The sequence below is a fragment of the Pteropus alecto genome, unplaced genomic scaffold (assembly GCF_000325575.1).
Source record: "Pteropus alecto unplaced genomic scaffold, ASM32557v1 scaffold7, whole genome shotgun sequence".
Taxonomy (NCBI): Eukaryota; Metazoa; Chordata; class Mammalia; order Chiroptera; family Pteropodidae; genus Pteropus; species Pteropus alecto.
In genome coordinates, this window is record NW_006494614.1 from 58,085,968 (window position 1) to 58,098,542 (window position 12,575).

At 45.6% G+C, this 12,575-nt stretch overlaps 1 protein-coding gene across 2 annotated transcripts in view; it reads left to right on the forward strand.

The window, feature by feature from the left end:
- Positions 1–3,265: 3,265 nt before the first annotated feature.
- CDH13 (cadherin 13) overlaps positions 3,266–12,575 on the forward strand; it is a 962,058-nt gene continuing 952,748 nt past the window's right edge. The window contains exon 1 of one of the 2 annotated variants that reach the window (XM_015600622.2): positions 3,266–3,604. In XM_015600622.2, the coding sequence (XP_015456108.1) occupies positions 3,560–3,604 (45 nt within the window). In that variant the 5' untranslated portion in view covers positions 3,266–3,559. The remainder of the gene's footprint in view (positions 3,605–12,575) is intronic. The other variant, XM_025042649.1, reaches the window with a different exon arrangement.

The window sequence follows — 12,575 nt, forward strand, 5'->3', positions numbered from 1 at the left end:
GGGTGGGTTGGGGGGGTCGGGCGGGATGGAGAGCAGGAATAGGTAGGAGGTGGTTTTAAGCATCAGTATTTACTTGCCATCATCAGTCAATCCATCAGCCAAAAAACCCTCCTTTGGGTAAGCAAGGTCAAACAAACAAAAATAAATTTCTTCTTCAAAGGCCTTTTATCATTGGAATAAAATAACTTTTCTCTTGTTTTCGTTGAACAAAAACTGATATCATGTTTTGATGAAATTCATATTCTCTAAGAGTAGAGGGGAGTAGGGTATAGAAGGAAAAAAATAACATCATGTTTTACAACAGTCCTTGGAGTGTTGTTATGTCATTATTTCCATTTTATTGATGAAGAAACTGAGGCTTGGAGAGTAAAAGTAAATTTTCCAATATAAGTGAAGTCTGGAGATCCCACCCAGGTCTCATTTTGTGGACAAATCTTTTTTCAGCTTCCTAGCTTCCTTGGGTTTCTAGAGGTGAGCCTCAAGGCCTAAGAAGATTCTGCAAGTTAATACCTTCCAGCCTCTAAAAATCTAAGGTATAGGGACTAAGGTAGGAAGGGCTGGGAACTGGCCTTTTGGGCACGCCCACTTGTAATCAGGTGAGGTTGGTTGGAGCCACTCTGCTTGCACACGGAATAGCTTAGGACAAAACCCCAGGACCTTGGCAAATGCCTGTATAGCTCCTGGGTAGAGACAGAGTCAGCAGAATTTTGATCAGGCAAATCTACATCTATCTTTACTGGTACCGTCAGATTCATGAGGTCATCTGCAGCTTGGGACTCACAGCCTCCCATTACCTGTTGTAGGTCAGTGCTTTAGTTTTTTGTATAAATAATGAAATATGGAATATTGCCTTTGGCCGAACCAAGCTGCCTCATCCCAAATTATTCCCCTCCTTGCGGGAATATCCAACAGCTGGCCCACCAACAGCATGAAGATGTAGCCCCTTGACTCTATTAGGGTCATCTCTGAAGGATCACTCTAGCCTCAGAGTTCCCCTGGGATTGGTTGAGGCCTCTACTGTCACAGCAATTGTGTTCACCTCCTCCCTCTGCCAATCTTGTTTCCCTCCCTCTTGTAGTTGTTGATTCTGAGAACAACTTCCCAATAAGCCACCTGTACAAATCTTCATCTCAGCACCTATTCCAGGGAAAGCAGCCTGTCTCACACTGGCCATTCAATGTCCCAGCCCTGAAGTGGCATTGGTCATTACTTCTGCTCACAGCTTATTGGCTAGAACCAGTCAATACATTTTCATGCTAACCACAAGGGGGCAGCAAGTGCAACTCTGCCATGTGCCAGGAAGGGGGAAGACTGGACCTGCATGGTGAGCAGCAGTAGGGATGATGGTATAGGGAGACCACAGAAAGGACCAGAACTATAAAATCAATAATACTGCTTTGTACTTTGTACATGTGCAGTCTTGAAAACACCTTACTCTTAGAGGCTTCTCTAAGTGGCTGCTTGTGGAAATGTGGCTAGAACATCATCTTTCTGCCATCTTTACCCCTTATCAGGGTTTATCATTTTCCAAAGTGTTCGCTGCGCTCTCTCTCTCTCTTTCTCTCTCTCAATGGAGAAAAATCAGGACATTTTGGGATGCCTTGATTTGAAGACGATCTGACTCCAAAGTACCTTGCTTTACTCTTATTGGTGAGCAATGTGGGTATGGATCTCCATATACATGGATTCCAAGCTAAGACAAGCATACGATCTATCAAACACTGTGACTGTACTTCTCAGAAGCTCAGGGGTGATGTCTACTTAGACAAGAGGAAAGTGGAAAGCTGGAAGAAGCAGCAAAATTCACTTTTTCTGGGCTTTTCTGGGGGCTGTTTGGCCAACATTGCCATCTGTCAGGCCAGCACTGGCTAAGGCAGCCAGGTGGTCAGATGACATTGCATCTTCATTAGTGACCTTGGAACCACATGAGGTGACCTTGTGATAGAACAGCTGACAACTAAGAAATTTTTAAAAGTGCATCATTTTATATTTATTGAATGGTTATTTTGTTACTTAATCCTCACTACAACTCTATGAGTTCATTATGATTTATATTTTCATTTAACCAGTAGTCAAACAGAGGCACAGAGTAACTTATTAGTCAGTGGCAGAGCTGGGGGTTAAGCTTAGGCAATGTGGCTCTGAAATCTTTGCCCCACCCACCCTTACTACTTCTCGATTAAGCCTAGACATCTATCTAACCCATACTAATGCCCATCTCCATGTTCCAGGCCCTGTGCCAGATGCTGAGAATACAGCTCAGCTCACTGGATCCTAGCATGGTCTGTTGCTCAGTGTCCTGTTATATTAGATATCACATTATATGTTTATTCCACTATTCAGCATCAAGAGAAATTATGTCAGAAAAATATTTGTATATATATTTCTATAGTAAGAACTATGTAACTTACGTGTTTCTTTTATTGCTTTAGTCCTCAGGAAGCTCAGATCCAAATCAGAGCAAATATATTAGAGTTTTGGTTTAGCATTTCAGTTTTCTGAATTTTTCCTCCTGGTTCACATTTTCTATTTCGGTTGCATAAATTCTATTGCACAAATGTTCTTTATAGAACACCTTAAATCCTTTTTAGGAGGCTGCATGGAAATGACAAAGAAAGGTCTTTAATGCATATTCTTAGATTCCTACTAAGAAAAGCAGACCAAGATACTCCTCTTACCCTCATTCCCATAGGACCCCATTTATAAAATCCCTAAGCAGTGGCTACTACTGTTCTGAGTTTCTAGGGATAGCTAGGAGCAATTAAGAGATCACATTCATAAAGGGGAAAAAAAAAAAGATTTCCTCAAATCATGGCCCCAACTTGGGTGCCAGATGTACATTTGTGTAGTAGGAGGCCAGTCAGACTCTCACCTGAGCAGTTAATAAAATCTATCGCCCCTTGATGGATTTTTTTTTCTTCAAGCTAGAATTGATCTGTCGTTTTTGTGATTTGTGAGATGGTAGGGAAACACCAAACACCTTCATGACTTGGGCCACATTGGAAAAAAAAAAAAAGAGAGAGAGAGAGAAAAAGAAGAAAAAAATCCATTGCCAAGTCTTTCCAGGCGTAGAAAGGGCTGGAACTGCTGGGATCATTTTATTTGATTTATTGGAAACAAAGTGGATCTTATTAACATTTTAATAAAGAAGATCTTTTTGCACTGGGCTGGAAGTGGCCGATAGTCTCCAGTGCAATTCCATTCTCTGTAAAAGTGGAAGCGGCTGGCGTTACCCAGCGTGATTTGTGAGGCTGGGCCCCAACAGTCCAAAAAAGCAAATGGGCTGCCTCCTCAGAGGGTCTAGCTCTGTGCGAGGTGCTCGCCCCGTATCTGCCATGCAAAACGAGGGAGCTTTATGAAGGAATCCGTCTTGTAAAGCCATTGGTCCTGGTCATCAGCCTCTACCCAATGCTTTCGTGATGCTGCCGCTGATCTATTTGGGAAGTTGGCTGGCTGGTGAGGCAGAGCCTCTCCTCAAAGCCTGGCTCCCACGGAAAATATGCTCAGTGCGGCCGCGTGCATGAATGAAAACGCCGCCGGGAGCTTCTAGTCGGGCAAAATGCAGCCTAGAACTCCGTTCGTCCTGTGCGTTCTCCTGTCCCAGGTAGGGAATAGGGGCTGCCGGGCGCGCCCCGCGCCCCGTTTCTGCATGCCGATCGTATAGCAAGGGGGCTTTTGGGGAGCTGGCGGACTCCTTGAGTAGCGATAAAGACAGGGAAGGGAGGTCATTCCCAGCGTTGGAGATCCTAGGGGCCTGAAGGGGGTGGGGGGCTGTTCCCGCTCTGGCGTGTGTGTGTGTGTGTGTGTGTGTGTGTGTGTGTGTGTGTGTGTGTGTGTGTTTTCCTTCAGGGGAGGAAGAGAATGCTGGGGGTGGGGGTGTGCTCGCTCTCGCGTGTGTGTGTGTGTGTGTGTGTGTGTGTGTGTGTGTGTGTGTGTGTGTGTGTGTGTGTGTGTGTGTGTGTGTTTTCCTTCAGGGGAGGAAGAGAATGCTCCCGAGTCCTTTATTTTGCAAGGAGGGGCGACATTCTTGGCTACATCAAGTAGGGTAACTTTGATTTGCCTTCTGCCGGAGACTCAAGCTTTGGAGAAAGACTCAGTCCGAGGCGACTCCAAGGAGTCTTGGTTTTCCTTAGCGAAGCGCGGTGCAGGGGAAGCGCCGCTCGAGTCCGGAAGGAAGGCAGCTCCACCGCTGGAGTGGCCGGCCTGGCATCGCCTACTCCCCGGAGCTCCCGGGCCCCCTCACCCAGCCCGGTGGCGCACTGGAAGGTGCCTCAGGCCAACCGTGCGCCGCAGCCCGGCTGCTGCTGTCGCTCACAGGCAATGGCGCGGGGCGCGCCGGCATAGGGGTCCTTTCACTCCCCAACCGTGGGCTAGGAAGGACCGGAGCGCGTCGCCACCGCCAGGGCGCAGGCCCAAGCCCCCTTCTCCCCTTTTGTCTAGCTAGCAGGAGATCCGGCCCTAAGCCCCGACTGCCGCCTCTGCTGTCTTCCCCGGCAGGCGCCGAGCCGAGCGCAGAGAAAAGTTCAAGCCTTGCCCACCCTGGCTGCAGCTGCCTGTTAACCCTCGGAGCGCTGCGACTCGAGGAAAGGGCAGGGAGATTGGGAGAGAGCGGGGCATGGAGGCACGGTCCTCCAGCAACCACCTCTGCATCTTGGAGATCTTGAGAAGTTTGTATGCAGGAAAGCGGTACTCAGAGGAGGCCAGACTTGAGGTGCTGGAGACTGCGGGGCACACCCAGCCCTGCTCTGGGGCCTGTGGTTTCTGAGAGCACTACAACCTAGTACCCCCAAGGCCTCCTTGGCAGCTTGTAGGACTTGGAATGAGCTGGCAGCCTACAAGTGGGTGAGTAAGATCAAGGCAGCGCCAGGCAGAGAGGAGAAAAGGAGACAGGGAGTGCCTCGGGGTGCTAGAAATGGGTGTTTAGTTCCTGGCCAGACTCCTGGGTGCCAGGGGAAGAGTCACATGTGTGAGTGTATGGGTGACAGCGGGGTGAGGCAGCTAGAGTCCCAGGCAGGGGCTGATTAGGATGTAGAGAGGCAGTGCAGGCTTCTAAGGGGAGACCATTGCTGGATAAGTGTTGGAGTTAGATTTTGGAAATGGGCCAGTATCCCAGGAATGCAATGACCATGGAAATAACTCAAAGTGGGGAGTGGGGGTTGGGTGATAGTGCTTGGAGGCAGAGTAAGGTGCGTGGCTGCTGAGCCTCCTCCCCCACTCACGACTTCCTTCTTCCCTGGAACACAGCCCCCATTCAGTTATACTCCTCTTCTACCAGGGCTTTGCGGGCTGATTCTCTCGGGGTCCCTGTAGCCTTAAGTCCTGCCAAAAACCCTATGCCTGTCTGCGAACCAGTGTTCCAGATTTTCTGGATTCTAACTACCCCTGAGATTGTATGTGTTTATACATATCCCAATTTAGCTAGGTGGTTGAGAGCACACCTCTGATTCAGACAGATCTTCTCTGCCATATGCTAGTGGTACCACTTTGCTTAACCTCCCTGAGCTTCCAGATTCTCCACTGTAAAATAATCTTATCACCGTCCTAGGATTGCTAGGCAAATTGGATTGTATTCAACAGGATGTCCTAGGTAATGCATTTACCATAAGGCTGGGCACACTGGGAGCTGCTGGTGTCTGGGAGCACTTGCCACCGCCTCACCCAGGACTTTACAGTACTTTTCTCAGTGGGCATGTTTTGACCTCAGTTTAGATTCCAGGGCTTTCCCAAAGTTATGCCTCCCTTTGAGCAAGACAGACCACATGACAGCACCCAGCAATCCCTATGCCCTATGGGCTTTCTTGCATTGATGGCTTTTGCAAAGCAAATGGTGTGTCTCCTCACCCAGGGCGCAGGTGGCACAGGTGGGTTCTAAAGGCTCCCAGCTCGCTCAGTTTCTTTAGAATGGGGAAGCAGAGGTTTTACTGTGAAAGGCTTATTTCTTTCTTAGATTGTTATGCATAATCAGAGCAAATGTCCACATTAGGATAGTGATTGATATCCTGATAGCAAGAGCACCTTGCAGAGAAATCATTTTGGTCCATTTCACTTAACCAGCAAGAGGTTCAAGTGCAGAACTCTGTGTGCCACAGTACAAAAAGTGAGGAAAGTCTCAGAACCTATGAGTCAACAAGAAAAAAAACAAAACTTTCCTGAAATAGAGAGAAAACAGTAGAAAGGGAAAAACAATGTAATAAGGCAAATTAGTCACTCAGCCCTAGTGGTGTTCAGGCAAGCATGTGTGTGTTTTTCCACCTCAGTTGTAGTACGCTGGGTCTGGCTTTGGAAGCCGTCAGTCTCTGTGAGTTTATTGGCTAGGTTGCTGTTTTAGGCATTTTGGAAGAGGGATGACGAATTCTAAGCAACAATGGCTGGAAGCTGGTAAAGCTGAGGAACAGTCACCTCTCTTCTCCCCTGGGGCGTTTGGGAAAGGCTGTCCCAGAAGTGGCCTCTGGAATTTGGCTATAATAAATATTGAATGTGAAACAAGAGAGGCATGAGCTAGAAATTCCACTGTAAATATGATTTTCCCCCTATTAGGTTATCATAACTAGCCCAAAGTTCTAACAATGAATGAATAATCCCCCAAGAATTAAAGTTTTAGGGAGTGGTTCAGATTTAGAGAGCAGTCACTTGGGAGTGACTAAAAATGTTCCACAGAATTCCAAGATGTTCATTTAAAATGCTAGTTCGTTCTTGGAGTTGGAACCTTGATTTTCAGGATTTTAAGTGAGAATCAGTGTTTTCTGGTCCCTTTGTGACTTCGTATATTGTATTTTAAGGGTGGTGTTTATTTGTAGAACTTTTTTAATGAAAAGACTGAGAGTTGCAGTAGCAACCCTGCCCTGATCAGAGTTCACCATGTGATAGCCTGTAAGATTTCGAAAATGCCGGGGAGAACAGGGAGATATAATAGTGGTGAGAGAAATCAAAGTGGTAGAGTTAATGCATCCAAACAATTTTTTTTTAGCAAGTCCCCAATGAGATTTAATAAACTACAAGGCTAAATATGTGATTGGAATTTATGTAATGCCACAGTCTATATTAAAAGCCCTAACAGTCATCTTAGCTAATCTCCCCTTCTCTGCCTCCCTCCCTTCTCCCCTTTTCTATCTTTAGCCCTTTGGTTTACCATTAAATAAAATCTATTTCCTCTAGTACTATTCTCTATGTGTTATAATGAAATTGCCCAACAAACCAATATATTCAATAACTGCATTATCTAAAAGTACCAGCATTTAGATTGTACATTGAGTCTCAGTTCAAAGTTCACTATTTAGGTAAAAATATAGCTAGGCTCATGAGAATACCCTTTTTTTTTTCATTCCCTCCTTCCAAAAGACAGTTTCTTAAGGAGTAGAGTTAATTTCTATTTGATGAAAGGTAAGGAAAAGGACAAATGGTGGATTCGATTCACATATGAACGACATATCATCTAAATAACCAAGAGTATTTCCTGTTCCTCTGCATGTGTGTGTTTGTGTCCATCTCTGTGTGTTTTGATCTTGTTTTAACAGCTGTTGAAAAATTTCTCCAGAAGAGGGCTCCATTCACAGCATTACAAAATTCTGAATCCATAGCTCATATTTTAAAGAACTTCAGTATAGCAGCTCCATTAAAACCAAACTAGTCTCCTCATTCCCAATTATTTGCTATAAGCTCCCCCAATGAGAAATCCTGTCATTTTGCAGTGAGTATCTTTCCTTCTTTCTTTCCACCTTTTTCTCCCTACTATAGTTGTTTCTGTTCTATTTTATTCTTCAACTATGTTTCCCCTCTGAGTATTAGAGCAGGGAACATTTCAAAGACCTTTGTGGACAATGCAATATGAAATGCAAGGAAATACTGAAATTTCCTGGCATTTGACTTCGGTTGGACCTGGTTTTATGCTTTAGGCAGCCAAAAGGCAGGCACAGTTCTGCCTGTGAAAGGAGATAGATAATATTCCCCATTGGGTAACTACCCAGAAGAATGAATCATGGGCCAGATCTGCTCACTCACCAACACCAGTTGAAAAGGAGAAAGAAAAATCAGTCTGTCATCCAATTACAATAATCAATTGAGCAGAATCGAATCAAGTGACCAGTGGTTTTGACATCGTTTTCACTTAGCTGTCCGCAAGGTGTGTACACGCCTTGTAGAATCTGACCCTCCTGAAGGATGCTGCCAATACAATTCCCCACAGCCTGTCTCCTCTGCAGCCACCTATGGACTTCAGCCTGGCTTCCTCTACCTGATCATATTGTACAAATAATAATGAGCTGGATTTTAGGAGTCCCTGCATTTTCTTCAGGCACTAAGTAATAGCTTTATTCTAGGGTTAGGGTGGGAAGCGATTTCTTTCTCTACTGAGAAGCAGCAGCTAAGGGCGGGCTAGAGAAGAAAGAAATGACATTTCAAACTTATAATGCAGACTGAGCCAGGGTTCATGGAGGTGAAGTGTCACTCTTTGGCTTAGCAAATTGAATCTCAAGATGTCTGCTTGATGGGTGCTGAAGTCCATCCATTTCAATTCTGCAAATCTGGCTTCTAGGTAGAAGTTACAAAATAGCAGCTACAGGCCAAATGTAGTTCATGGATGTACCTTCTTTGGCCCCAATGTTTTGAAGAGTGGGAAATTGTACATTAAAAAAAAAATCTAGGTTTCTTGCATTTTTAAAAAATGTCAGAAGGTCAGGTAACCTGAGAGCTGCATTTCCACAAGGCCACACTTCAAGGTCACTACTGCCCCCTTTAGGCAGGATATGCCTCTTTAGTTTGTCACAATCCCACCACTCTCTGCTACCCGCCCAGCCCACTGTACTCGCTAATTCTACCCACTTGCCCTGATTGCCATTTGCATTGAGAACTGCTTTCACAAATTTTGAGGCCTGATCAAATTTATGTAGTCAGTTTTTCAGTGATAGGCTATTTGAAAAGGAAGGGACTAGCCTCTTTTTGATTGCTCTGATTGAAATCCATCGGTGTACTTTGAAAGAACATGACCAAAGGCCTGCACCTTCTCCCTGAGAATGTTATTATTATCAGTGCCATTAGGCAACTAGGGATACCCAGAACAACATAACACAACACCCAGGCCATCATTCCATGTAGAATAGAGAAGTGACACACTGCAGCTTTGTGTCAGACTGACTGGTGGAATACCAGAGTGTTGGTATGCCCAAACATTGTCGTGCATCAGCAGCCAAGAGGCTCTGGGACCACCAGAGGATATATAGGCCTGAGTGTACTGTTCATAGTGTTATACCAAGAACATCATTGCTCTTGGAGTACAGTGACACCCTGAGCATTGTCATTCTGACAACGTTGCTCACCATCAGTATGAGTATAATAGAACATCACAATACTTATCGTACTTAGCTCTGCAGGAGACTGTGGAAGGACTGAGCTAACAGAGCATTTGTAACTTCAGGGTAATGTTAGATCCATAGCTTTGTTGCCTAGAGTACTTTTATACGCAGGATATTGTTACCCCTAGCACCAACTGGAGTTTGTGTGATGTTTTTGTAATTGTTTTTAGCAGTTAACACCCACCACAGTCTACACATAGTGTTAACGCTATAATTAATGTTCTCTGGCTCTGTAAATACTAGACAAATCTGTCCACTCATCCCATAACAGCAGGTAAGCCTCAGATAACTCTTGTTTTCCATAGCTACAGACCCCAAAGATCAGGATAAATATAACTACATACAAATACAAAAAAAAAAATTGATTGTTTTTCCTCTGTCAGTTGCCAACAGAAGTCAAATTCCTAAAAATTAGCATTAGCATCGGCAGGTTTTGACATGTCATGTCTCATTTCAAAGGCCTATTGCGTGTTACCCAATCTGCTACAGAAGCACAAAGCCCCTGTGTCTCCCAGCTGAGCGCAGGCTGGGCTAGGGTGGAGGGCAGCAGCTGCTCAGCTGAGAGAAGCCCTGCCACATGCCTGGGCAGGGCCAGGAAATGAGCTCAGCCTCTGGAGGAGTCTGGGGACCCTGCAAGGAACGTGGCAGCCTCCATTTCTGTGGCCAAAGTTTCTTTCCTCTGGGAGTGGCAGGGGATTGCTCTTCCATGTGCTGCAGGAGATCGTACCTGCAAATGCCTGAAGCTTGAGTGTGATAATCTCCCTGTTAATTGACGTAGGGTCTGCGGAAAGTTGCTGGACCCTGCCAGCAGAATCCATAGTTGGCTTGGGCCACACAGCTCTGCCTTCAGCCACCATAAGCTGCTGGGCATCTGGGGTCAACTGACTCAAGGGTTGCAAACTATGGCCTATGGGCCAATTCCTGCCGGCAGCCTGTTTTGATAAATAGTTGTATTGGAACATTGCCATGCCTGTTTGTTTATATAATTGTCCGTGGCTGTGCTTGTACTATAACAACTGTGCTATAACAACAGAGTTGACACCATATGGCCCACAAAGCCTAAAAGATTTACTATTTGGCCCTTTACAGAAAAAGTGTGCTATCTTTTGCTCTGACTCAAAGTTACAGTGAGAGAGGCTTTAAGGGTTACGTCATTGGAGATTGTCCCTCCTAAGCCCCAAGCACTCAAACAACTTGACTTCAGAGAGATTCGCCTGGGACCAAATGGATTCAATAAATATCTATGATATCCATAGAAGACCTACTGTGCTCTCAGGGTACATTTGTTAGTAAGTCTGACTCAGCCTCTGCTTTCTTGGGGCTCAGACCCCAAGAGATTCCCTGGTAGGGAAGATAGAAATCAATTAATGAATAATTTAAAACAGAGACAACTGCTATGATGGAAGGAAACATAGTTGGATGAGGTCATGCCATTCTATGTATTTTCCTTATCTGTGCCTTGTCTGTTTTCTCCACTAAAATATAAGCTCCATTATAGCATATGTTGCTGCCTGAGTGGTTCACTTTTGTATCCTCAGGGCCTAGAGTAGTGCCTGGCATATAGTAGGCTCTCAGTAAACATGAGTGAATGAATGAATGAATGAATATAAGAAAGGCATTAGATCCAGATGAAGGATCATGGAGACTTCCCTGATAGCCTGATGCTCAAGTCACAGTCTGCAGGAGTAGTGAGGCTTACAGACAAAGGAACACTTGAAGGTGTGGGTGGCAGAAGGCACAGCCTGGTGGAAGTCTCTGGGCAGAAGGAAGCATGGCACAGCCCAAAGAGAGTGACATGAGGAACAGCTAGGAGGTGCCAGAGCCACTGGGGCCTTGTCAACCCCTGCAAGGACTTTGATGTTTGTCCTGGAGAAATGGGCAGCCGTAGTGAGGGGAGTGTATAGTGTGACAAGGTCAGATTTCCATTTTGAAAAGCTCACCTGGATTCATTGTAGCAAATGGATTGGAGCTGGGTACAAGTGGAAGAGAGAAGCCAGTCTAGGTAGTGCAGATGAGAGACTTCACACATACCCTACTCAGAGCATCCAAGAGATGTTTAGGGAAGAACTTGGCCGGGTTTGGTAGCTGTGTTTGGAGATGGCAGAATGAGGGCCAGGGAGGGGTTAAGGATGCAAGATTGAGTTCTCACTCTCAATTGGCTAGAAGCTAGAGGCACTTACTTGAAGGAGGAACCCAGGTGTTTGACATCCTAAGCAGTGTCTGAGGGCTGTTTCCATGGGGGTGTTAGCCAGGCTGCAGGAATGATCCTCAGGAGAGGTAATCAGGGCCCTGGTTATCCTAATGCCCATAGATACAATCCAGGCTTGCATCTGGGTGGGCACCGTGGAGACCTGGAAATGCCCACAGAAAAAGTGTGCTATCTTTTGCTCTGACTCAAAGTTACAGTGAGAGAGGCTTTAAGGGTTACGTCATTGGAGATTGTCCCTCCTAAGCCCCAAGCACTCAAACAACTTGACTTCAGAGAGATTCGCCTGGGACCAAATGGATTCAATAAATATCTATGATATCCATAGAAGACCTACTGTGCTCTCAGGGTACATTTGTTAGTAAGTCTGACTCAGCCTCTGCTTTCTTGGGGCTCAGACCCCAAGAGATTCCCTGGTAGGGAAGATAGAAATCAATTAATGAATAATTTAAAACAGAGACAACTGCTATGATGGAAGGAAACATAGTTGGATGAGGTCATGCCATTCTATATATTTTCCTTATCTGTGCCTTGTCTGTTTTCTCCACTAAAATATAAGCTCCATTATAGCATATGTTGCTGCCTGAGTGGTTCACTTTTGTATCCTCAGGGCCTAGAGTAGTGCCTGGCATATAGTAGGCTCTCAGTAAACATGAGTGAATGAATGAATGAATGAATATAAGAAAGGCATTAGATCCAGATGAAGGATCATGGAGACTTCCCTGATAGCCTGATGCTCAAGTCACAGTCTGCAGGAGTAGTGAGGCTTACAGACAAAGGAACACTTGAAGGTGTGGGTGGCAGAAGGCACAGCCTGGTGGAAGTCTCTGGGCAGAAGGAAGCATGGCACAGCCCAAAGAGAGTGACATGAGGAACAGCTAGGAGGTGCCAGAGCCACTGGGGCCTTGTCAACCCCTGCAAGGACTTTGATGTTTGTCCTGGAGAAATGGGCAGCCGTAGTGAGGGGAGTGTATAGTGTGACAAGGTCAGATTTCCATTTTGAAAAGCTCACCTGGATTCAT